The sequence below is a fragment of the Vanrija albida genome, assembly GCF_041260175.1.
Source record: "Vanrija albida strain AlHP1 chromosome Unknown contig_2, whole genome shotgun sequence".
NCBI lineage: Eukaryota > Fungi > Basidiomycota > Tremellomycetes > Trichosporonales > Trichosporonaceae > Vanrija > Vanrija albida.
This window is the reverse complement of record NW_027191421.1, coordinates 2,343,682-2,367,059: the sequence shown is the minus strand read 5'-3', so window position 1 is coordinate 2,367,059 and position 23,378 is coordinate 2,343,682. Positions and strand designations below refer to the sequence as shown.

General features: G+C 63.2%; 7 protein-coding genes across 7 annotated transcripts; 3 read left to right on the top strand and 4 right to left on the bottom strand.

The window, feature by feature from the left end:
- Positions 1-567: 567 nt before the first annotated feature.
- On the bottom strand, positions 568-2,703 carry TFB1 (RNA polymerase II transcription factor B subunit 1; the record flags this gene model as incomplete). Its single annotated transcript, XM_069351174.1, has 7 exons — positions 568-639; positions 674-930; positions 964-1,327; positions 1,361-1,602; positions 1,637-1,781; positions 1,815-2,515; positions 2,556-2,703. 7 exons carry the CDS (start codon positions 2,701-2,703, stop codon positions 568-570), a joined length of 1,929 nt encoding a protein of 642 aa, XP_069211560.1.
- Positions 2,704-2,995: 292 nt separating this feature from the next.
- Positions 2,996-5,449, bottom strand: Q8F55_002579 (uncharacterized protein; the record flags this gene model as incomplete). Its single annotated transcript, XM_069351173.1, has 4 exons — positions 2,996-3,539; positions 3,589-4,365; positions 4,404-5,139; positions 5,179-5,449. 4 exons carry the CDS (start codon positions 5,447-5,449, stop codon positions 2,996-2,998), a joined length of 2,328 nt encoding a protein of 775 aa, XP_069211559.1.
- A 4,331-nt stretch (positions 5,450-9,780) lies between these two features.
- On the top strand, positions 9,781-10,491 carry Q8F55_002578 (uncharacterized protein; the record flags this gene model as incomplete). The annotated part of the gene is made up of 3 exons (XM_069351172.1): positions 9,781-9,925; positions 10,006-10,163; positions 10,252-10,491. The coding sequence occupies 3 exons, from the start codon at positions 9,781-9,783 to the stop codon at positions 10,489-10,491; spliced, it is 543 nt and encodes a 180-aa protein (XP_069211558.1).
- A 904-nt stretch (positions 10,492-11,395) lies between these two features.
- On the top strand, positions 11,396-14,327 carry MSU1 (3'-5' RNA exonuclease complex component; the record flags this gene model as incomplete). Its single annotated transcript, XM_069351171.1, has 2 exons — positions 11,396-11,745; positions 11,780-14,327. The coding sequence occupies 2 exons, from the start codon at positions 11,396-11,398 to the stop codon at positions 14,325-14,327; spliced, it is 2,898 nt and encodes a 965-aa protein (XP_069211557.1).
- A 41-nt stretch (positions 14,328-14,368) lies between these two features.
- On the bottom strand, positions 14,369-15,420 carry sap49 (Spliceosome-associated protein 49; the record flags this gene model as incomplete). Its single annotated transcript, XM_069351170.1, has 5 exons — positions 14,369-14,881; positions 14,919-15,193; positions 15,230-15,246; positions 15,284-15,333; positions 15,370-15,420. The coding sequence occupies 5 exons, from the start codon at positions 15,418-15,420 to the stop codon at positions 14,369-14,371; spliced, it is 906 nt and encodes a 301-aa protein (XP_069211556.1).
- Positions 15,421-15,651: 231 nt separating this feature from the next.
- Positions 15,652-16,859, bottom strand: Q8F55_002575 (uncharacterized protein; the record flags this gene model as incomplete). The annotated part of the gene is made up of 5 exons (XM_069351169.1): positions 15,652-15,894; positions 15,937-16,401; positions 16,435-16,516; positions 16,565-16,617; positions 16,656-16,859. The coding sequence occupies 5 exons, from the start codon at positions 16,857-16,859 to the stop codon at positions 15,652-15,654; spliced, it is 1,047 nt and encodes a 348-aa protein (XP_069211555.1).
- Positions 16,860-17,220: 361 nt separating this feature from the next.
- SWR1 (swr1 complex component) lies at positions 17,221-23,367 on the top strand (the record flags this gene model as incomplete). The annotated part of the gene is made up of 5 exons (XM_069351168.1): positions 17,221-17,634; positions 17,677-18,789; positions 18,827-20,787; positions 20,832-21,343; positions 21,380-23,367. 5 exons carry the CDS (start codon positions 17,221-17,223, stop codon positions 23,365-23,367), a joined length of 5,988 nt encoding a protein of 1,995 aa, XP_069211554.1.
- Between the last annotated feature and the right edge of the window lie 11 nt (positions 23,368-23,378).

The following is a 23,378-nucleotide window of genomic DNA, read 5'->3' as shown; positions in this document are numbered from 1 at the left end:
CGTCGGCGAGCGTGCGTGCGTAGCAGCGAGCTCGAGGTCGGCAGTCATGGTGTCGGTGGCATTACGCTGCGTGCAGAAAGCACGCAGAGCCGGGGAAAGAGCAGGTGCGGCTCTGCGGCTCTGCAACCCCCCATTCTGACCCTCTTCATCCCCCTCCCCCACCACGCATCGCCCTCGCGCATCTCTGCACTCGTGTGCACTCCCGAGCCCGCCCACTCACCCCTCCCACCGCGACGCGACGCTCCCGACGCGACTGTCATCACCCCAAGCACAACCTTGATGCAAAGGGCAAGGGGGCGTCGACGCGAACGAACGCGAAAACGCCACACGGCCGACGCCACGACGCGTCGCGACGACGGCGCTACCCGCCCCCCTTAGCCCCCTGCCCCCTGTCCTGTCTCGGCGCCCCCTGTAGCCACCACCGAAACCGTTCCCGGCGTCTGGGTGCGGATCAGAATAGCCTGCTGCGTGCTGCGCTGCGCTGGGCGTATTCATGTCGGAGCGTTTCACCGCACTGTCACCGGCACCCCTGGTCTATTACTGATCGCTACAATGCATCAAAGCCCTCTACACTACCTTGGCCCGCTTGCGCTCCCGAGCGAGCGCGACGTTGACCGCGCCGAGCGTCGGCGCCATTGCCTGCCTGTCAGCACTGCCCCTACCGCCGACTCACACTCCGCACGCGCTCTGGGTCGAACCGCTCCGTCATGGCCACGTTCACAATCGCGTTGACCCGGCCCTCGGTCCCCGCGAGGTACTTTGCCATCTTGGCCGCGCGCTTCTCGCGCTCAGAGGGCGTCTGCCCGCCCGTCCCGGCGCCCAGCGAGCCCGGCGGCGGCGGCAGCACGGCGCTCCAGTACTGCCGCAGGAACTCGTTTGTCGAGATATGGCAGATGCGCATCTGCTCGAGGATGCCCTCGGGGATCGGGGCTGGCATCAGCCACGCAACACAGCAGCACCCACCATACACCTCGTTCTCCTTGTTGCTGGCCAGGTGCATATCCCTGACCACCTTCATCGCCAGCGCCTGGGCCTCTCGCTGGAAGTTGAACTGGTCGTACAGCGGCTTGAGGTCGTCTGGTGGCGGGCCCGATGCGGTCGCGTGAGACGGGTTGGGCAGACTGACCTCGGCAAAGTTGATGTCCCACGAACGCACGCGGTCCGCCTCGCCGTCCGCGAGCTCGCGCAGCTCGGCATCGCTCTTGCCCGGCACAATAACGTTTGCAGCCTCCTTGTCCGCGTCCTTGTCCGCGTCGGCCACCTCCAGCGCGATCTGCGCCGGGGCGGCAGGCGCAAGCAGGTCAGAGTACTCGATTTCGTCATAGATCTAGCGTTAGCAGCGCCCGAGCACTACACCCACAGTGCTGTCCACCATTGGCAACCCATTCGTCGTCACCGTCTCACCCGCCTTGGGCTTACCGGCGCGCAGCAGCTTTTCCGAGTGATCGTTGAAGCGCCGGATAAGCGGTAGCGAAGTGCGCTCGCGCCCAGCCTGCATCGTGACGTCGCGCAATGTCGTTGCGTCGCCATGGTCCTCCTCTGTCGCCTGGAGGTCCAAGAAGCGGTCGACGTCCGAGGGCATCTCCTTGCGAGGTGTGGGATCTTCCAGTCAGCCTACACCACTGCCGCAACCCACCCCAGTCAGGATCCTCGAGGTAGACATCGAAAATGTCGTCCTTTGGCCGCGTGCCGTCGTCGGTTGCCGTCTTGCGCTCCGACGCGCGGTGCTGCTCCCACAACCGCGAGTTGAAGTACCTCGACCAAAAGACTCCGTTAGACACCTTTCGTCAGCCAGACCCAGCGCCTCAACCCACCCTATCCGGCACGTGCTTGTTGAACGCGTCCATGACCACCGGGAACTCTTCAAAGATCTCGTGGACGACAGCCGGTGTCAGGCTGAACGTTGTCGAGCCGTTGTCGGTCGCCTTGGATTTCACTCCGCGGCCAGTGCCGCCCTTAAACGTCTTCGAGTCGGCGCCCGTGACGAACCGGTCGTCGAGGATGCGCGAGGCGCGGCCGGCGAGCTGCGTGTCCTCGAGCTCCCGGGCGCGGAGGAGCGCCTCGCGGCCCTCCCAGAACTCGTCTTCGCTGATATGCTTCCCAAGCACGAGGTGCTTGTGCAAGTCCCTGAGGGTCGCGTTGCCATCGACCACCTTCTTGCGCAGGGCCGTCTGGCGCAGTCGCGCCTCCTCGTCGAGCGCAGGCCCGTCCTTGGCCTTGCGCTTGCCCTTGGCCACCGAGCTCGGCGTGCCCGGCGTCGAGGCGGGCGTAGCCCCCGCGGGCGTCGCCACCGCCGAAGCCGGCTTGGACAGCGCCGCCGGCGACGCGGTGGACGACTCGGCCGCCGGCGCGCGGTTCGCAGCCACGAACGGGATGATCATGTCCTGGACCGCCTCGCGGTCCTTCCTGTTGTCCGCCGACGTGAAGGTGAAGAGCAGCCCGCCGGCCGGCACGTCGTCCTTGAACGCGAGCTTGAGCGACACGCGGGGCGAGGCCGCAGTGCTGGCCGCCATGCCTGAGAGTGTCAGAAAGCCGAGCCGACCGCCACCACCCACTCGTGACCCGGTTCAGCGCCTGGCTCTGGCGGTCCATCGCGCCCGGCGTCGTTGGCACCCAGGCGACATGCGTCGCCGTCACCGACAGCGTTCCCGGCACCTTTTTGAAGATGGCTTCAAAGCGCCGCGTCCCGCTTGTCGTTGCCATGGCTGGTGCGATGAGAACAACAAAGAGAGTGAAAGCGAGGTTGTGAGTTCGATCCACTCAACTTGGAGGTGCGGGAGCAAATGTGCGTCATAGACATCATGTGGCAGTGGAGGTCTGACTGGTCTTCTTGATTGCCCAGATTGCCCATCTCCCTCGCCCACAGCCCTGTACCCAAGCCATGACATGTTCATGACTCTCTACTAGGATATGGTAAATGCGACAAGTCATAGTGATGCAAATGCTCCAGTCTGTCTCCCCTCTCGCCCTCCCTCCACTCTCAGATCATCCCTCCTCATGAAGGCGGGTGCCATCCGCCTGGCACGATTCGTGGCACGGCGGGGATGCTCGCACTGTCGCCGCTCGAACCGTTGCTCGCCGCTCGTCGCTTCTTGAAGCTGAGTCGTTTCGACAAGTGGGGCGAGCCGTCGCCAAGACGCATACTGTCGATGGCAAACAAGCCGGCTCCCCCGCTCTGAAGGTGCAAGTCTCCAGATGCCTGCAGTTCCGTCTCGCTAGGCTTGCGCTTGACGTGGCTCTCGTCGTCCGTGCTCGCGATACTTGTCGCCCCCGTGCTCGAGTTTCGATGCACAAATTGCGAAGAATCTGATGACGACGATCGCTGGGTCTCCTCGTCCAACATGCAGAGGTAGAACGCAATGACGGCGCGGTGGGCAAAGATGAACTGGCGCAGGCTCTGCACCAGACTCATCCTCTGCACGCGCATCGCCCGCAGCACATCCATGATTGGCTCGGTGAGGTTGGCCAGCGGTCGCGTCACCGTGTGCGGAACGTGGCTCGATGTCACTGGAAGTGGGGCATCCAGGTCACTCAATGCCCTACGGAGGGAATTAGCAGGGCTCGACAGAAAGCAATAGCTTCACTCACGCATTCATCGCCGGGGGCTGGTGCAGCTTGAAGTCTGTCGGCTCTTCGACGATAGCCTCCGCCAAAGCTGAAAGCGACTGCGGGTGGTGGTCCGGGTCGACTTCCATGGCTTCGGACAAGGGCGCCGCTCCATCGGCCGGAGACGCGACGATTGGGGGTTTGCCTTCAAGAATGCCTGGCGACAAAAAATGGGCAGGTTTGCCATCCGCGGGCGGCGGAGAGTCTAGCTTGAGGCCAGAGACTGGCAGCTTGGTAGACAGGTTGGATGCCTCGGACGATACAGAGTCATGTGTCTTGCGGTACTCTCGGCGAAGACCGTCTGCCACTGCGTCGACGAGGATGTAACTGCCAGTGCGGCCGACACCAGCGGAACAGTGGACAAGGACCGGCGGGTAATCACAGCGATCGGTGGCGTCGGCGAAAGACGACTGCTCACACACCGCCTTGTCGACATCTCGCATGAGATTCAGCAAAACTTCGGGTGAGTCGGGCACATCCCAGTCGGGCCATTCGACGCATTGAATTTGCGTAATCGTCCTCGGGGGCTGGTCCTTTTGCCCATTGTGCCACAGCTTGAAGGTGCGCTTGATGTTTGGTAACACTGCACTGTTCGCGCTTCCGGCTTGCTGGGGTGCTTCAAAGTTGAATCCCGTAGGCGCCTGATGGTTGTCATCGCCGCCAGTTTCCGACACCATCTGCAGGTTGAGGTCACCGTACTGCTGCGTGTCCCAATATTTGCCGCACTTGAGGAGGCCAGCTTCGTATTGCTTGGTGAGCCTGGACGCGTCAGTGCTGCGTTCTCGATCGACACTTACATCACGATGACGTGGACTTGCTGCTCCCACACCAGGGTCCAAAAGTCTCGGTACGTCGTGTCAAGCGGTCCTTGGGTCGCAATATAACGTCTTGTTGTGCCTGGTGGCTGCACAAACGACGCATTGATGTAGTCCGAGTCGTCATCTCCTGGTGTGCCTAGGCGGACACGCGAGAAGTCGTATGGCCAGATGTTCTTGTATCGATTCTTGGTACCGCGCTCAACTCCGGCTGAAATGGAGAATGGGAAGTAGGGCTGAGTGTTCTCGTTGCAGATGACGGTGTCGGTGTCGGCAGTCGAGTCGGGCTGTTGAACCGTCGTGCAGTCCTGGGACAAAATGTCCATGACTGATTGAAGACGCTGCTGCTCGCTACGTTCGATCTCGTAGAATTGCTGGGCCAGGAGCTCGCTGCTCTCAGAGTCGGACAGCTTTACCAAGTCCTGGAGGAACTTTGGGAGCTCGCCCACCCGCCTATGGACCTCTTCTGGTAGCGCCAAGGGAATTCGTTCCGCGTTGGGTCCATGAGCAAGCTCCAGGTTTTGACGGATGTTGTCGAAGAATGGATTTGCTGGCTGTAGGCGAACTCGACCAGAGTCTGCACTCCTAGGCGTGGTACCTCTATTGGAGTCTTCTGATGGCGGAGCCAGGAGGTTGAAGGGATCGCCCCGGACGGTAGACCCGGCTGTCGCCGGCACCGTAGTTCCTCTTGACGGACGAGCACTGCCTGTTGTGGAGCCTGTAGAAAGTTAGTTGCTATCAGGTTTGCACCACGCACCTCTCTGGAAAGCTAGTTTGGGCAGCTTGCCGACATCGAGCACGTCCGAGTTGAAGGCCACGGGATGTGGCCTTGTATCGGCGGCGTCGGCCACCTCGTCTTCTGAGACGAGCTGGATATCACCGTCTGCGACAATGGCGGCATGTCCGCCTCGCACAAACCACAGTTGTCCAGTGAAGCCTTCCCGGTCGAACTTTGCGGCAAGGCCCTGAAGCACACTGCCCTCTGGGACAACGGTGCTGTCCGAGTCGACGAAAATGATGTCAGACATGCCACGCCACTCGCAAAAGCACTCCCTGGATGCCGGTGTCGTCAGCATCTGCCCAATTTTGCTGAGACTGAATGCTGGCCGCCGTAGCAATGTCGACGGGATGGAGAGCGAGTGGGCCGTGGGTAAATGGGATAACTGATAGAGTGATGGCGGTCGGAGATCAAGGACGAGGGTGGAGGCTGTTGCAATGAGCTTTGAGACCGCCTGGCTGGCAAGGGGTTGGACCTTGGAGAGGGAAGGCGCAGGGACGCTGAGGTTGACTCGGACCTGCGACTGGACAACAGGCCCTCCGAGCTGGGGGAGCGAAGCACGCCTTTCTGCCAGTGGAGAGGAAGCTGCCAGCGGACTTGGTGCTGCTGGAGCGCCTCCAGGCATCCGACTCCTGAACGCAGACGATGGCCCGCAGATGGGGCCACTCGGGATTGTTGCTGACCTCGACGGTGTTGGCGGACTGGGACGCTTCACCGTCTCGGCTGTTGGGGTCGTCTTGGACTCTTCACTCAAGTTATTTGCTGACCAGCTGTTGCCAAGGTTGAGCTGCTCGAACGGATATCCGAGTGGCGTGCTCCGAGGGCCTGGCCCGTTGAGGGACGGTGTGGGGGCGCCACTGGTTGCAGCGAGCATGGCCCAGGGAGACTGCGGCGCAAAGCCCGGTGATTGTGCGTCCGAGAATGACAGCCCTGGGGGCGGTCTCTGGCGCTTGAGCGGCGTTGATGATGAAGGAAAGGGAGATGAGCGGTCGGCTGGTGCTGGGGAGCTAGTGGGTGATGGCGACAAGATTGGAGGGATTGGGGTGCGCGGTTCTGTCGCTGATGGAAAGTGTGGGAGTGCACCAGGAGCCAAGCCGCGCCGCCTTGGTGTAGGCGATACGGACCGCGATGGGCAAGTCGACGCCGAGGTTGATGACGCCTGAGCGGACGAGGCGTCTGGGGAAGGGCTTTTTGTTGTCGCTCCGTCACGCACACGTGCAGACGCGCTCGTCATCGGGTCGTCCGTGTCGATTGTACTTGTCATGATCTGCGTCGTGACGTAGTCAATAGACGGCTCGAGAAGGTACAGGGGGGTGTCGGAGTGATCCCAGGTCAGGTCCGAGACATGATCGAATGGGCGAGCAGACTGTGCAAGTAGCGGTGGAGGGGGCGCGGGAGCGCTATCCTAATAGTCGAATCCGAGGACAGCTAGGAAGGCAGGGGTGGTGGTTGTACAGCGAGATCAATGAGCCGGGCGTGTGGTGTCGAAGTCGGTGTGGTTTGTGGTGCGGTGTGGTGTGGTGTGGGAGGGGTTACACTTGTCGCAAGTCGTGTGCGCGCGGGCCGCTGTCGATGACGAGATGTGGTAATGCAGTGATGGGCGAAAGGGTGGCGATGTGGGGCGATGCGGTCGAGGACAATGCTCGGATGTGTGTAACGGGTATTGTGATGTGTATGAGGAAGAGGGAGAGAGGAGAATGTAGATGAGTCAGAAGTCGGGTGGGGTGGGGGTTGGGTGGATTGTCGTGAGTGAAGGAGCGATTTGGGGTATGCTGGGTGTGGTGGGTGGGTGGGTGAGAGTGGTGGTGGTAAGTTGGTAGTAGTGGTGACGCTGGGTCTGTCAGTCAGTCAGCCAGCCAGCCCAGCCCAGCCTTGGGCATAATCTCACCTCACCCCCAACTACCTACCTACCCCCCGGCCTTCCAGCTTGCATGCCCATTTCAAGGTACATGCATCAAATAGGGCCATTACGCCGGCCTGCAGCTCAGCTCGGCAGCCAAAGAAACGCCCACAAAAGCCACCCCCTAGGCAAGCAATAGGCAACCCTTAACCCATCGAGCACCACCCCGCGGCAGGCAACCTTGATTCATTTCAGCCCTGGAGTAAGACTCTGTCGGACAATCATTAATCAGATGCATTCGTCACTCTATACGGGTAAGAGCAGCAGCGCACCCGCACCGCGCTTGCGTCTGCCTCGCTCCCACACTGCTACTCTTTCCTGGGCCCGCACAATGACGAATGAGACGCTTTGGGGAAGGGGAAGGGGAGGAGGAGGGGGAAGGGGAGGGAGGGAAAGGGTCTGTCGGCGTGGGCATGGGCGCGGACGTGGGCAATAGGCAACAGCCGCCGCGGCGCGTGCAAATGTCTCTGAGTGGCATGGCTCCAAGGGACGCCTAGATTCCTCGCCACAAGGTGCTGCCTGCCTGGGCTGCCTGGCCTGGATGGAGGGCTGGGCTCGCCAGGCTGCATACAGGCAAGTGTAGAGGCCGCCGCCGCCGCCTCCGCCGCCTTTGTCCAGGAGATCTCCTTCCCTGTATGCTGCTGCTGCTTCGGCTGCTGCTGGCGAGGTATGCCAGCCGACCTGGCGCGCGTCATGAGTCGGATCCTCCGCCGCCGCTTGAGCGGTGCCGACTCGATCCGCCTTATCCCCCCTAGCCACCCCATGCTGTCACTACACTGTCTTTGCTCTTGCCGCTGCTACTGCTTGGCTTGTTGTTACTGCTGCGCCGCTAACTGCTTGCCGCTGCTGCTGCTGCGAGTTGGAAAAAAATGAGCAAAGCCGGGCAGGTCTTGTGCCAGGCAGGCAGACCAGTCATTGTGTCTGCTCCTTCCCTGATGTCCTCGCCTGTCCTCGCTCTGACGCGCTCACCAGAGCCCAGAAAAAAAAAACGAGTCACCCCCGGTCCCTCACTCCCCACAGTGTCTGTCATGACGCAATGGCGTCAAACTCTTGCCCTTATGACGACATGGAATTTTCGAGCACGGCGGCGGCGGCGGCGGCGGCGGCGACGGCACTGCAGCCAGCCGGGCGCAAACGCCACCAGCCAGGTCTGGGCCATAAACCATGGCACGGCGGGCGGGCGCAAAACGGTGCGCCCTCCGAATGCAGTAAATTTAAATCATCCTGCCCTTTTAGAGGAGGACTGTTCCGTTCCTGGGTGGACACGTGGGAGTGAGAATAGGCGCGCGACGCTCAACCCGGTCGCCTAATAACCTTTGACCTTACCCTGGCTAATAATAATATTAATAGGAAGCAGCTAGGCAGGCTATTAGCCATTTGTGGCGGCAGAGGCGGCGGCGGCGGCATCCAAACTCAACTCTTGTTGTTCCCGAGTCAGGGCACAAGCCCCCAAGAGTCACCCAGATCCTAGTGCCACCACGCTGGCCTCTCTCCGCGACATCGGCACCGGACCAGAGGCAGCCTCACAGATTGAGCGATAAGGTCGTACCGACTGCGACTGCGATGGGCGGAAGCGGGTAGGTTCCACTTCTACCAAGCCAACCCGCCAGCCCGCCCGCCCGGCAGCGCGTGAGACTTTACCTGGCCTCTTTCCCTCACCTACCACGCTACCACGTTTCAACGACTCGTGGCATCCTGCCCGGTCTGCGCTCGGCCTCGGTCCTGCCGTCCCGCCTGTTCCTCATCCCTTAGCGCCGCTGTCGTCGCCCACAGTGCTTGGCGACCAAAGGGGGAAGCCCAGGGTAGTCGGTTTCGGCACGCCTCTTTGATCTCCGGTGCAATGTACGTCCCACGGCCCTCTTCAAAGTTGGACGGCGGGACGGCGACGGGGAGTCGCCCAGCGTTTGCCCAGCGCCGTCGCACCCAACAGTTCGTCTCTCTCCTCTTCCTCCATGCCGTACACCCTTTGACATGCCTAAAGCTACCCAGGAGACGGCGTCGACAACGGCAGCGACTCACGGGCGCAAGACCGGAGGCTGGCCGCTGCTTGACGATCAGGAACTGGGTTTGCCCGTACAGACTGTGACTGTTAGCCAGCCTGCTTGCCGACGAGCCAAGCGACTTGGCCACTGTGCGGCAACGGCACACGCCCACACTACGTGGCCATTGCATGGCCGCCCAGCATTGCGGCCTGCCGCGGCTGCCCCGCCCGGGCCGTGACAATGAATCTGATCGAAGTACGCCGCCGCCGCCGCTGGCTGGCAGGCCGGCTGGCTGGCTGGCTGGCTGGTGCATTCCGGTCCTGGCGACACCTGGGGTCTGTGTATCGGCCTGGTCGCTCCCCCTGGAGACGACCCCGTCTCAATGGACTTGCCTGAGACCGGGGAAGGCGCCTATCCCGTTCACAATCAGTGCATGGGTCCACATTTTCTTCGACTCCTCTTCATCATCCTCGACGTCGGCCAAGGCGTGTGTATATAGATCTCTTTGACCGGCAGGTGTCGGTCACGCTCGGTTCCCCTCATCATCGTCAACATCGCCCGTCTCCTCATCCTCCTCGATCTTCCCACGAAACGCGCAGACAGTCGGCGACGATCCACACATCGTCCTTTCCCACTCGGCGCGGCACGCAACGACAACGACGACAACAACCAAGTCGACTCCTCTTCTCCACCCTCAACATGAACACGCTCACCTTCCTCCTCGCCTTGTTGCTCGGCGCACTCAGCGTCCTCGCCGGCAACAACAAGGGAACACCATGCCAGTCGGCGTGCGGCGACTGGTCTGACGTCGTCAAGTACTGCTACCAGGTGTACACCAAGACGCGTGAGTCGAGGTGCCTTTGACGCGTGCGCGGGCCTCACGACCGTGCACACGGCCGCCTGTCAGTCACTGACCCACCCCAGCCAATACACGAGGCTACGACTACTCGAACCAGTTCCTCGGCTGTATCTGCAGCGGCAACAGCTTCAACGGCACGCTCGGCAACGACACAATGGTCCAGTCGTCGGGCATGTGCCAGTCGTGCACTACCACTCCACCGCTCATCAAGAAGGATCTGTCGGTGAGTGTGTCGGGGTGGCGGTGTGTGGCGCGCAGCGTGCCGCACACAGCACCCTACCCTCCACAACAACACCCACTCACACCCGCAGACCTTCTTGACCCTCTGCGCCATTCAGAAGCAGAACGGCTCGGCGGCCAACGCCACAGAGTTTGCTCCCCTCGAGTATGTCACGAACACGGACCCCACGGTCTCCGCAGCGGTCAAGTCGGCGGGTGGTGCGACCAACAAGAGCGCTGCGTGGGCAACAGCCGCACCAGCCATCCCCGCCATCTTTGCCGCTCTTGCCGGCCTCTCGCTCTTTGCAGCTTCCGCACTCTTCGTGCTCTAGACCAGCCACAGCCATCCAGGCGGTGGCTACCCCCGGCATAGACGACTCTTTTCGGGCTTGAAACGACATAGATGCGAGGCTAGAAGCAAGACCAAGACGACAACCCAACACCAACATCAATCCTGTAAAACTCGGCCGCTGGCCACTCCGCTCCCACACGCAGTGGGAAGGACTATGACGGACAGTGTATCTTTGTGCAGTATCATATTCATCACCATCAGACATTCATGTACATATCCTCCATTGCGGTGCGAGCGTTGGTCGGTGTGAGCAGCGAGCGGGCAGGCGGCTCTGATTCCAGTGCTGCAGCGTCGCTAGCTCCCACACCAGCAAACGTCGCAAACGTCGCAATCCTCGCAATCCTCGCTCGCTCGCACCGCATTGTGTCGACGAAACACTTGTCAGGAAGACACGCGCCAGCCCCTCTCGTGAAACTGGCACCCCTCGCCACGCTCTAACCTCCGTGACATGTAGGTATCAGGCGTGGTTGTTTGAGTGTGGTGCCTAGGACCGACCTGCCACAGGCAGTCGGGCAGGCAGGCAGGCAGGCGGACAGGCGACGTCGTCGTCAGGCACACCCGATGGTGCTACCTAAACTCACGCTGGCCTTGTCCTGCGCTCTCCTGACCCAGTGTGCGAACGTCGGCGAGTTGCAGTCGGAGCAAGGGCTCGCTCTGCAGTGCCACGGCACGCACTCGACAGGTACGCGCAGCTCGGTCCCGCACTCGGCGGCGCGAGACTCAAGCTCTCGGGATGCTGATGAGGAGAGTTAGGCATGCAGGCGGACGGCAGGGCAACACGTGCCCACCACGCAAAAGCCACGCTCCGACCTCCACCTGACATGACTGCATCACCTTGAATTTCCAGCGGCGACATCGATCGCATCTCTCCGATAACATCGACAATGCGGCCACGGATAGCAGCCCCCCGAGGGCTGGCGCGCGTCGCTCGGCGGCACCTCGCCAGCACCCACCCGGCGCTGAGGCGGCCCCGCCAGCTCGACGCCGACGCCGAGATCGCCGATGCCACCGACATCTTCTCGACGCCACTCCCCAGCGAGCAGGCGCGCCGGCACGCGCCGGCCAGCAAGCGCGCCCCGCAGCGGCGGGACATCAAGTTTGCGTACGCCGACGGCGGGGCAACGGCCGAGCGCATGCTCTACTTCTCTGCCGACGACGTGGTCGGCTCGGCCAGCCTCGCCGAGGGCGAGGCCGAGCCCGGCGTCGAGCCGGGCCGCGTGGTCGAGGTGCGCCGGTGAGTGCTGCGCCTTCAACGCGGCTGACGATAGCGGCGGCATCTCCGGCATCGGGCTCGTCCTCGCGCCGATCCTCATCTCCGGGCGCGACCGCCTGCTCCTTCTCCGGCCGTCGGGCGAGATCTGGCCCGTGACCAAGAACGACGTGCAGTTCTCGATGCCGCCGTCGCTCGTGCCCGCCGGCCTGGTGTCCGAGTGCTGGGCGCCCGAGCTGCTCGCGCTCTGGGCGAGGGGCGAGGACGTCGGCGTCGCGAGCGGCGCCGACTCGGCCCTGCTGGGGGAGGAGCGCACCGCCGCCATGCTCGCCGCGCGGAGGAGGGCGGCGACCCTGCTGCGCACGGTGCAGCGGGAGACGGAGCGCATGGAGGCGCGGCTCACGGGGGGCTCGCTGAAATCCGGGCGCGGGGGTGGCATCGAGGCGCTGTACGAAGCCTTTGCGCCGGCCGAGCCGGAGCAGCAGGGAGCCGTGACCTCGGCGCAGGCGGCCGAGCTGCTGCTCAACGCCGACGGAGGGGACAAGGCCATCGCGGTGCGGCCGAATACGCTGCCGGCGTACGCGGCGCACGTGATCCTCATGCGCCGGCCTGATCTATTCCTCGCCGACGACGCGGGCATGCTCGAGTCGGGCGCGTTCCTCGTGCGCTCGCGGAACGCGCGCCGGCGGCTCGAGGCGGCGTCCCAGGCCGTCGCGCACGACGGCGCGGCGCTGCAGGCGTTCGTGGCGAAGGGCGCGCCGCTGGTCGCTGCTGCGCGGGAGGGGCGCGCGCCGGAACACGTGGAGTGGACCGAGGCAGAGCGCGACTTTATCCACCTCCTCACCCTGTCGCTGTACGAGATCCGCGCGACCCAGGCGTCGCCGGTGCACGCGATCGCCGCGGGCATCGTCAAGGCTTTTGGCATTGCGCCGGACCAGCGCATCGACAGCAGCGTCGTCGCGGGCCTGCTCGCCGACCTCGGCGTGCTCCCGCCGAGCGACAGCCTGCGGACGAGCATGGGCGCCGAGTCGGTCGAGCGGGCGATTGATAGGAGCCGCATGCGTGCGGAGGTGACGGGGGAGGCGGGCGCCCAGGCGCCAGTGGATACGGCGCTCGACGGCCTGCGCGAGGACGTCGCCCACCGCGTGTATGTGATCGACGACCCGAGCGCCGTCGAGCTTGACGACGGGATCGCGCTGGAACGAATGGCCGACGGCACGTTCTGGATCCACGTGCACATCGCCGACCCGACGCGATACCTCGGCATCGGTGACCCGGCTGCGCTCCGCGCCAGCTTCCAGACGACGGCGCTCTACCTCCCGGAGGGGACGACGCCGCTGCTCCCCCACGCGCTGGGTGACGGCACGCTGTCCCTCGGCAGCGGGGACGGGCAGGGGTGCATGACCTTCTCGGCGCGGGTCGACGCGGCCGGCGCGTTGCTCGATAGCAAGGTGTCGGTCGGGTGGCTCAAGTCGGCGGTCGTGACGACATACGCCGAGGTCGACGCGAGGTTGGGGTTGGACGTCGTGCCGCCACGGTACCCGTTCGGGCGGAGGGAGGGCGGGGCGCCTCCGAAGCGCAGGAACGACGAGCTCACCCCCGCCGACATTGCCGACCTCGGCACCCTTCGCGACCTGGCGGTTGTGCTCCGCCGCCAGCGGGTAGCCACGGCCGGCCTTGCGTGGGGCGGCTCCGAGCCACAGGTCAAGCTGCTCAACGCTCCGCGCCCCGCAGCCAACATGTTCAGCCGGGATGCGATCCCGGCGCTGCCGGCCACCTTCTCGCCGGCGCGCCCAGACGACGTGGCGTACGACTTTGCGATCCCCACGACCAACCTCTTCACGACGGTCTCGGCGAGCACGACGGTCGCCGAGCTCATGATCCTGGCCAACCGCGTGGCGGCCGCGTTCTGCGCCGAGCGCGGCATCGCCGCCATGTTCCGCTCGACGGTGGCGCCGGCGAACACGTCGAGCACGCCGGCGTCGCACACGCTCGCCAAGCTGCTCGAGCTGCGCGCCGAGGGGGGCTGGATCGAGGAGGTCGACGTCCAGCGCGCTAACCTCGCGTTCCGGCCCTCGGCGATCACCACGCGCCCGGCCCAGCACTGGGTCATGGGCTTCACCGACGACCACACGGGATACATCCGCGCGACGTCCCCCCTGCGCCGGTACGAGGACCTGTTTGCGCACTGGCAGATCAAGGCCGCGCTCGCCGGCGGCAGCGTGCTGCCCGAGGCCGAGGTCGCGTCGCTCGCCGACCGCTCCAAGCGCGGCGAGCAGCGCGCAAAGAATATTGACAAGCAGGCGAACGCGTTCTGGACTGCCGGGCTGTTTGCCCAGCGCCGGGCCGGGCCCCGGCCGGCAGGCTACGCGTTTGGGCCCGACGCCGTCGACGTCGCGGGCGTGCTCAGGGGCACCGTCGTCGGCGCGCCGGCCATGACGGCCACCAAGTCGTCCACGCCGGTGCGTGTTCCCGCGCTCGGCCTCACCCTCAGCCTCAACCAGAAGGGGCGGCACACGCACCTCGCCATCGGGCAGGAGGTCGACGCCGTGCTCGACGAGACGCAGCTGTGGCCCGCGCCGCTGATCACGCTGGCGCTGGCATAACTATACACCACTCATACACCATACATCTGCATTGCATTACTCTACTGGTTGAAGCCCATGCGGATGGGCGGGGGCGGGGGCGGCGCGCCGCCGCCGCCACCGGCGTACCCCTGCGGTGGTGGTGGTGGTGCGTAGCCGTTCTGCGCGTACTGCTGCTGCTGGGGGTAGGCGCCGTACTGGTCATACTGCTGCTGGTAGCCGCCGTACGCACCGGCGGCAGGCGGCGCGCCGATGACGTTGGCGGGCGCGAAGCCGGCCGGGAGGGGCGGGGGCGCGGCGACAGGCGCCGCAGCGACCGGCGGGGGGACGTACGCCGGCGTGGGCGCGAACCCGCCAAAGCTCTGCTTCTTGGCCTGGGCGGCGAGCAGGCGCTCGGCCTGCGTGCCGTGCCGCTCGCCCTTGCCGTCCTTCTTGAACGCGTACTGGACCGAGACCTGCTTTCCGCCCAGGAACTGGCCGTTCATGTTCTCCACGGCCATGTCGGCGGCCTCGAACTCGAGGAACGAGACAAAGCCGTAGCCCTTCGACTCGCCGGTCGAGGCGTCGCGCGCAATCTGGCGTTTGTCAGTGGCTTCAGCGGCGACAACCCACCTTGGGGTGCTCGGCAATCGCGCCGAACGTGCTGAACGTGTCGTACAGCTGGTTCTCGTCGACCCCGGCGTCAATGTTGCCGATGAACAGGTTGGCCCCGACGTCGAGCTGCTTCTTGTCGTAGCTCGCCTTGTTGACGCGGATCGGCTTGCCGAACAGCTTGATCTGGTTCATGATCTTCACGGCGTACTCTGCGTCGTCTTCGGCAAGGAACTCGCAGAACCCAAAGCCCTGGTGCGCCATCGAGATGCGGTCCTTGGGCAGGAAGACGTTGGCTGGCGGGTTAGTGTTTTCCCGCGGTGGGTACCCACAGACTGGGCCGGCTTGCCTGCGGGGTCAGCACTACACCCAGACGCAGCACCTACAGCATCAACTCCCATATCAACGCGTCGGTACACCGCTCGTCGAGGTTGCCCTGGTTGTAAGCTGTCAGTCGGAGACGCAAGCTCACCAAGTACACCGTCGCCTCCTGATTCCTGTCCTGTTCTGGCTTGTTCTGCATGGTGCCGGATCGCTCCTGTCGTTTTCGCGCGCTGTGTCACTTCCTATGGCCCACGGGCAGCCAGTTTTATCGATGCAATGTGGTGGGATGAGTGGTTTGTTGTTCCAAGTGTTGGTGGAGATCGAGTTTGACATCAGTTCATGAACCGAACGCGGAATCAAATTGTTGGTGGCAACACCACACACACGACCAGATCATGTCCACCGCTGCACCACCCACGCGCATGCATGACTACGGCGTAAACCTGATGAGCAGGTACGTCCACACGAACAGTACAATGACGAGAAGCACCACACCGATGGTGAGGCACGTCGTCCCGCGGCCCTTGGACGACACCTTGGACAGCGTCCCCTTCGACTGTTTGGTCGTCTCGAGGTTGCGCTCCAGCACGCCCTGCGACGACTCGAGCAGCGCCTTCTCCTCCTCGAGCGAGTTGGCAAAGTGGACCGCGTTGAGCTTGAGCCGGTGCGACATCTGTTTGTGTGAGTTGGTTCCTGCGCATCGCTGTCAACTCACATCGACGAGCTGGCCGCCGAGCTCCTCGTGCAGCTGCGCAGAGCCGAGCGTGCCGGTCGCACCGCCCATCAGCCGCTTGCGCATGCCCTCCGAGTCGAGCGGGCCCTTGGCCGTCGCTTGCGTTTTGAGCGGCAGCAGGCCCGCCTCGCCGCCCTGCTTGTCCTCCTTCTCCCGTCTGGCAAAGTATGTCTCCGTGCTGAACGACTTGGACGACACGGTGCGATTGAGTGAGGGTGGTGCCGGCGCCTTCGGCGCTGTGAAGCTCAAGGACGGGAGCTCGACAGCCGGTGTCACGGGCGCGGAGGGTGACAGCGCTGGTGGGAGCGAGCCCTCTTCGATCTCTGGAAGCGTCGTTGCCACAGCCTCGTCGAGTAGGGCGACAGGGGATGGGGGCCCCGTCGGCCTGAGAGACGTAGGCAGCTCGAGGTATGGCAGGGATGTGGCCGGTGCCGGAGCGCTCGTGCGCTGGAGTCAGCGTGGCAGGGAAGGTGGTCATACCTTGGCAACGCCCTGCACGTGAGTCTCAACTTTGGACAGCGTCTTCTCGAGCTTGTTCAGAGACGAGAGGGTGGTGGAAGACCTGGTCGCGTCAGCTCGAGAACGATGAATTCCTGGAAGCTCTACGCACTGCTCATTGCCACCCTTGAGCGCGCCGAGCAAGGCCCGTGCATAGAGCACCGTCTGGCGGGTAAGCGCTAGCAGCGTTCCTTTCCACCCACCTCCCACGTCTTCTGAATCTCGAGCCACGTCACGCCGTCCAGCCCGTCCTGCTGCTGCTCGAGCGCCTGCTTGTCGAGCGAGCCGACGAGACGCGTGAGGTTGACGAGCCCGTGCCGTGTGCCTGCCGCTGCCGACGCCGAGCGGCGGACCGCAGGCGAGGGGTCCATCGACAGCAGCGAGAGGGCCGTCACTGGTGCAAGCATTGCGTTGTGTATGCTCTGGTTGTTGTTGCAATCGTCAAAGTGGTCGACCTCCACGCGCAAGGTCCGTCCATCTCATCATGACGCGGCCACTGGCTTTAAACCCCGCGGGATTATTGACCCCGCCGCTGGCTGTCACGAGCTGACGCGCCCAACTCATCCTTATGACTGTTGCAACATCTTCACTTCCATCTTCTAGCATATAATCGCGCAGCGACGCGCACAAATCGCCGCATAGGGCCACCAGAATCGCCCAGGAAGCACCCCAGGCTCGTTTACCCCGGGCCATCGCATCACACAGCAACAAAGATATGACCCCAGCATTCAAGACCGTCTAAACACCAGCAAAGTGGAGGTCGTCCACATGGCCATCGACAAATCACACCCACCCGGCCGCGAGCCAGAGGCCTCGGGGTCGTCGGCGAGCGCGCGGAGAGCTTCCAGGAGCTCGAACGCTGCTGCACCTGCACCGGCCCCCGCTCGCGCACTGCGCACCAGGACCTCGCTCCCGGCCGCGCCGGCACCTGCGACGCGTACGGGCAGCGCGCGCGTCATTTCGCAAGAGGAGCGCGAACACGCACTATGGAAGCTCGGTACGGAGGGAACAGTAGCCAAGCGTGATGAGCTGGTGCGCGATCACGAGGCCCAGGTCCGCGCCATCGTCGAGGAGCACGACATGGCCGTCAAGGAGAAGTTCCATCTCGAGCGGTATACCAGCATTCTCGAGGGCTGGGACCCTGCAGACGCCAAGAATGAGAACTCGCCAGTATTTCTGGAGGTACGGGTGTTGCAATGCCGAGGACGTCGCTAACCCGCGCAGTACAAGGGTCTCCATCACGACCTGTTAAGCATGGTGCCGTCGACTGTGCCCCCGGCGGCCGCGAGCTCGTCGAGATCGAGAGGACTTGGCCCGTCGAGAACGACGAGACGACAGCTCCACAGCAAGGCGGAGGCGCTGGGCAACGTCACGGCCATCGGCGAGCCCAAGGCGGCTGCTGGCAAGGGCAAGGGCAAGGAGATGGACGAGCCGCCAGCGCAGCCGGGTTCCAGACGAAAGTCGCAGGCTGCGAGCGACGCCGAGATGGCTCCACCACCGCCACCAACAAAGGGCAAGAAGTCCACCCGGCGTGTTACAGCGTCTGAGGCGGAGCTCAGGGAAGACGACGATGACGCCGATCTCGCCGGCAAGAAGAGGCGCGGGCGGCAGTCGCTTCCTGCTCTACCCTCAAAGAAATCTCGTCTCTTGAAAGACGATACAGACAGCGCGTCGTCTCCTGGACCAGAGGCTGGCCCGTCGACACCAGTGCGATCACCGTCGCCCACTCCGGCACCACTGCCCTCCCTGGCCCACCTTCCCTTCCCTCCGCCACCAGTCCGGACGTACCCTAGACGAACTGGCTCCAGCCATGTGACGTTCACCGACCCAGGCCAGCGCCTGTTGGCCAAGCCAAAGTTCAATGGCGACATCAACGCACTCCTGGAATCTTACACCCACATCGAGGATTCTGGCCCCCAGCCCGACATCTCCGAGCTCGAGACGCGTGCAGCGCGAGAGGGTTACTTTCGCAACCGCGTCAACTGGCTGCAACACCAGGGCCGTTTGTTGCGCCTCTTAGATGAGGATGATGAGGCCCCCACTGAGAAGGTCAGAGATAAGAGCCACCAGAAGAAGCCGCCAACAGGACCGCCCCCACGGCAAACCGATTACCAGGACGCGCTCTTGACCCACATGGTTCAAGTCCGCAATGCCATTGTCGCTGAGGCCAAGCTCAAGCCCGTAATCTGCAAGAAGATTGCGCGCATGATCCAGCTTCACTGGGAGTTCATCGAGGGCAAGGACGAGCGCGAGCGTGCTGCCGAGGAGAAGGAGCGCAAGCGCAAGGCCAAGGAGGTCGTCAAGAGTCTGCGCAAGCGGTGGGGCCTTGCTATCAAGGTGGGTTCAGGTGTCAGTTATGGTGACTAATGACCAGATTGTGCGGGCCAAGGTTGTGGCGCAACAGAAGCTGGAACAGGACCGCCTGGGCAAGGAGCATCTCCAGAACATGCTGAAGCAGAGCACCGGTTTGCTCGAGGGCCAGCGCGACGTCATTGTCGGTCGCGAGGGTACCAACGACGAGGCAGACGACGACGACGACGTCGACTCGGATGGCACCGAGGACGTCTCGGCGGCAGAGGATAGTGAGGAGGACGGCGGCGAGGAAGGCGAGGAGGGCGGAGAGGAAGGGGACACCGCCGAATTTGGCCCTGCTGCAGATGGTGAGGTGGCGGGTGTCGCGGTGGTTGCGGAGGACGAGGAGGAGGATGAGGGGAGCGGTAATGAGGGCGATGAGGACGACGAAGGCGAGGATGAGGACAGCGGCGACGAAGACGACGAAGATACCGAGGATCGACCAGGCCTTCGAGCTCTTCTCGGCGACGACATCGACATGGATGGCGACGACGAGGCAGATGTTGAGGTGCCAACTGGCGGAGTCTCTGCCTTGGGCGACACTGCTACCGCACCCTTGGACTCCAAACTGGAGGCTGAGCAGCCAGCTGTGGTCCCGACGGACGAGACTGCTGCCCCACTGGCACCAAACACTCCAGCAGACTCTGCACCTGCCCCGGCATCTGACGCGGTGAATGCCACGGTATCACCCACCATCGAGCAGCCTGTCACTGAGGCCGCCGATCAGGCCTCGCAGCCAGCACCTGCCCCGGCACAGGATCTCCCTCCCGCCCCTGCCGAGCCCATTGCTCCTGCCACAATCGCTCCTATATCCCATCAACCTCTGGATATCCCCGACCCAGACGCTGTTGGCTTCCTCGACTCGATGGAGATTGACAACGACGAGATCGACGCGGCCTTCGACGCTGTCACTCCAATGACATCGGTCACTGCCGCTGTGACGCCTGTAGCGGCACTTACCCCCGCTGCGTCGACGACACCACAGTCGTTCACCCCGGCTGCGGTCACGCCTGCCGTCACACCCCCGAGGGTGACAACTGCTCCCCTGCCCATGACTACGTCCCGAGACGGTGAAGCCATGGAGGTGGACGGCGCCGATATCGAGGCAGCGGTTTCTGCTCCTAGGGGCGCCCCGCCTGCCGAACCCACTGCCTCTGCCCCTGGCATGGCCGTAGACGCGGCTCCTGAAGCCAATGGGACCTCCGAAAGTCGTGTACCGTTCACCAACGGAACGTCCCCGACCGCACCTGAAGATGAAGCCGAGGACCTCCCTCCCCCGAGGGCCCCTTCACGGCGACTGGCCAAGAAGGCTCGAACCCTTGCCGCGTTAGCCGACACTCCAGACCCGGATGCCAACGATGCCGAGTTTAAGGGCCCAGGCAGCGACCTTGACGATCAGGACGCACAGCTGGACGTTGAAATGGAAGATGCCGAGGCTAACGGCGGCGCCGATAGTGAAGACGAGGGCCTTCTGGCCGACGCCAATATGCCCATCGAGGAGCTCTTGAAGCGGTATGGCGTCCCCGACCCCTCAAAGCCAGCGAATGCCGAGGCCGCCGCAGCACCAGAAACCAAGAACGACCAGTCGCTCACCGATTCCGCTCTGGAGAGCAGAGCCAACGACACGCCATTGATCGTCGAAGGAAAGCGCCAGCGGCGTGTCCGCACTGTTTGGACGCCCGAAGACAACGCTCCACAGATGCTGTCCAAATCACCGAAGCGAGGCAAGGTTGAGGAGGTGGAGGACGAGGAGGTGGAAATGTCGCCCACCCCAGAGCTCTCCAGTGAGGAGGAAGACGAAGAAGAGTCCGGAGAGGAGGACGAAGTCGCATCGCTCGCTGGAGAAACCGACGCCCCTCGCATCCGGCCGCCCTTCCTGCTTCGTGGCACCCTTCGACCTTACCAGCAGGGTGGTCTCGAATGGCTCGCCAGCCTCTACGCCAACAACATGAACGGTATACTGGCAGACGAGATGGGTCTAGGGTGAGCTGTCTGGCTGGTCTGGTCGAATTCAGCTGACAATGCAGTAAAACCATCCAGACGATTGCGCTGCTAGGCCACCTGGCATGCGACTTGGGCGTCTGGGGCCAGCACCTCATCATCGTCCCCACTTCGGTCATCCTCAACTGGGAAATGGAGTTCAAGAAATTCTTGCCCGGCATGAAGGTCCTCACCTACTATGGCAACCAGAAGGAGCGCAAGGAGAAGCGCGTTGGTTGGCACACCGAAAACGCGTGGCAGGTGTGCATCACATCCTACCAAATTGTTCTTGCCGACCAGCACATCTTCCGCCGTAAGAACTGGGTCTACATGATTCTTGACGAGGCACACAACATCAAGAATTTCCGCAGTCAGCGCTGGCAGACGTTGCTTGGTTTCAAGACCCAGCGCCGGTTGCTTCTGACTGGTACGCCACTCCAGAACAACCTGATGGAGCTGTGGAGTTTGCTCTACTTCCTCATGCCGAACGGAATCACCGCCGACGCGACCGCTGTCGTTGGGTTCGCAAACCACAAGGAGTTCACCGAGTGGTTCTCAAGTGAGTCGGCGTGATGTAGGCTTGGCTAACGTTCAGACCCCATGGACAAGGCTGTGGAATCTGGCGAGACACTTGATGAGGAAACGATCCAAACTGTCAACAAGCTGCACACACTCCTCCGCCCGTTCATCCTGCGTCGACTCAAGTCCGAAGTCGAGACGCAGCTGCCTGGCAAGTTTGAGCACGTCGTCTACTGTCGCCTGTCCAAGCGCCAGCGATTCCTGTACGACGAGTTCATGTCGAGGGCGTCCACCCGCGAAGCCCTCACGTCAGGTGGCTACCTCGGCGTCGTCAACATCCTGATGCAGCTCCGAAAGGTGTGCAACCATCCGGATCTTTTCGAGGTCCGGCCTGTGCGCACCAGCTTTGCCATGGAGCGCAGTGTGGTCAGCGACTTTGAGCCTACCGACGTTCTTGTCCGCAAGCGCCTGCTCGCAGCCCAGGACGAAAGCCTCGACTTCGACGCAATGAACCTTACGATTACCAAGCACGAGAACGAGTCGGGCTGGGTGGCGGGGATGCGTGCGCGTCTTGACGCCAGCAACAAGCTACCGCACGCGCTTGAACCTGTTGTTACCAAGCGGGGCAGAGGACCCAAACCCGACACACGTACGCCGGAAGGCTGGGCCAAGTGGACGGCACACCTCGAGGAACAGTCTTCAATCGCTCGTTGGAAGGGGCTGCGGGACGTGAACAGACTGCGCTGCCAGTCCGGACCAATCTACGGTTCGACCACCCTGGCAATGCTGTCGGGGCTACCGCGCTACCTCCTTCCCGAGTCGATGGATCTGCGCCGACGAGTCGACATGTTCGGCGAGCACACTCCGCCGGTCGCTCCTCTGATCCACTCCCTCGTGGAGCGCGTCCATCAGATGACACCAGTGATCGATCGCTTTGCGGTCATCCCGCCAAATGTTGTCGCCCGCGATATGCCGCAGCACGCGCTCCCCGCTGTCGACCCGCTGGCCCACCCGACGCTCCAGGACCCCGACTTTGACTCGCTCCACGGCCCAACGGTCCGCCTCCAGATCGCCTTCCCCGACGTGAGCCTTCTCCAATACGACTGTGGCAAGCTGCAAAAGCTCGCCGAGATGCTCCGTGAACTCAAGGCTGGCGGCCACCGCGTTCTCATCTTTACGCAGATGACCAAGGTGCTGGACATCCTCGAGATCTTCTTGAGCTACAGCGGCCATCGCTACCTTCGTCTCGACGGCAGCACGAAGATTGAGGACCGTCAAGTCATCACTGAGCGGTTCAATTCGGACCCTCGCATCTTCTGTTTCATCGCATCAAGCCGATCTGGTGGTGTGGGTATCAACCTTACGGGTGCCGACACGGTCTTCTTCTACGACTCGGACTGGAACCCGTCGATGGACCGACAGTGCATGGACCGTGCGCATCGTATCGGCCAGACGCGTGAAGTGCACATCTACCGCTTCGTGTCGTCGCACACTGTCGAGGAGAACATGCTCAAGAAGGCCAACCAGAAGCGTCTCCTTGACCGCGTCGTCATCCAAGACGGTGACTTCACAACGGAGTTCTTCGGCCGCATGGACTGGCGCGACATGCTCGACGAGGACATGAAGGCTGCTGCCGAGGAATCGAAAGACGCCGATCGCATCGAGGACATTGACGTCGAGAACGGCCCCGAGGCAGAGGATGCCGAGGCTGCGGCTCCTCGTCTCGGTCAAGAGCGGGACTTTGCGGCTGCACTCGCAGAGGTCGAAGATGAGGAGGATGTGGCTGCGGCGAAGATGGCGCAGGGCGAGGGTGAGATGGACTTTGCAGAGTTCGGAGGAGGCGACGAGGCCGCGAAGAAGGGCGGTACAGGGGCGGCTCCAGCCGCACCAGCTGCCGTCAGCCGTCTTGGCACCGAGGGCAAGACGGAGGGTAGCGGTACGGGTGTGTCGACGCCGCTGCCCGAGGAGGACGACGAGTACTACGACGATGACGAGCCCGGCGCCATCGACGAGTACATGCTGCGCTATGTCGAGTGGGAGTGGGATCACTTTTCGTCGCTGTAGTAGATTGTACG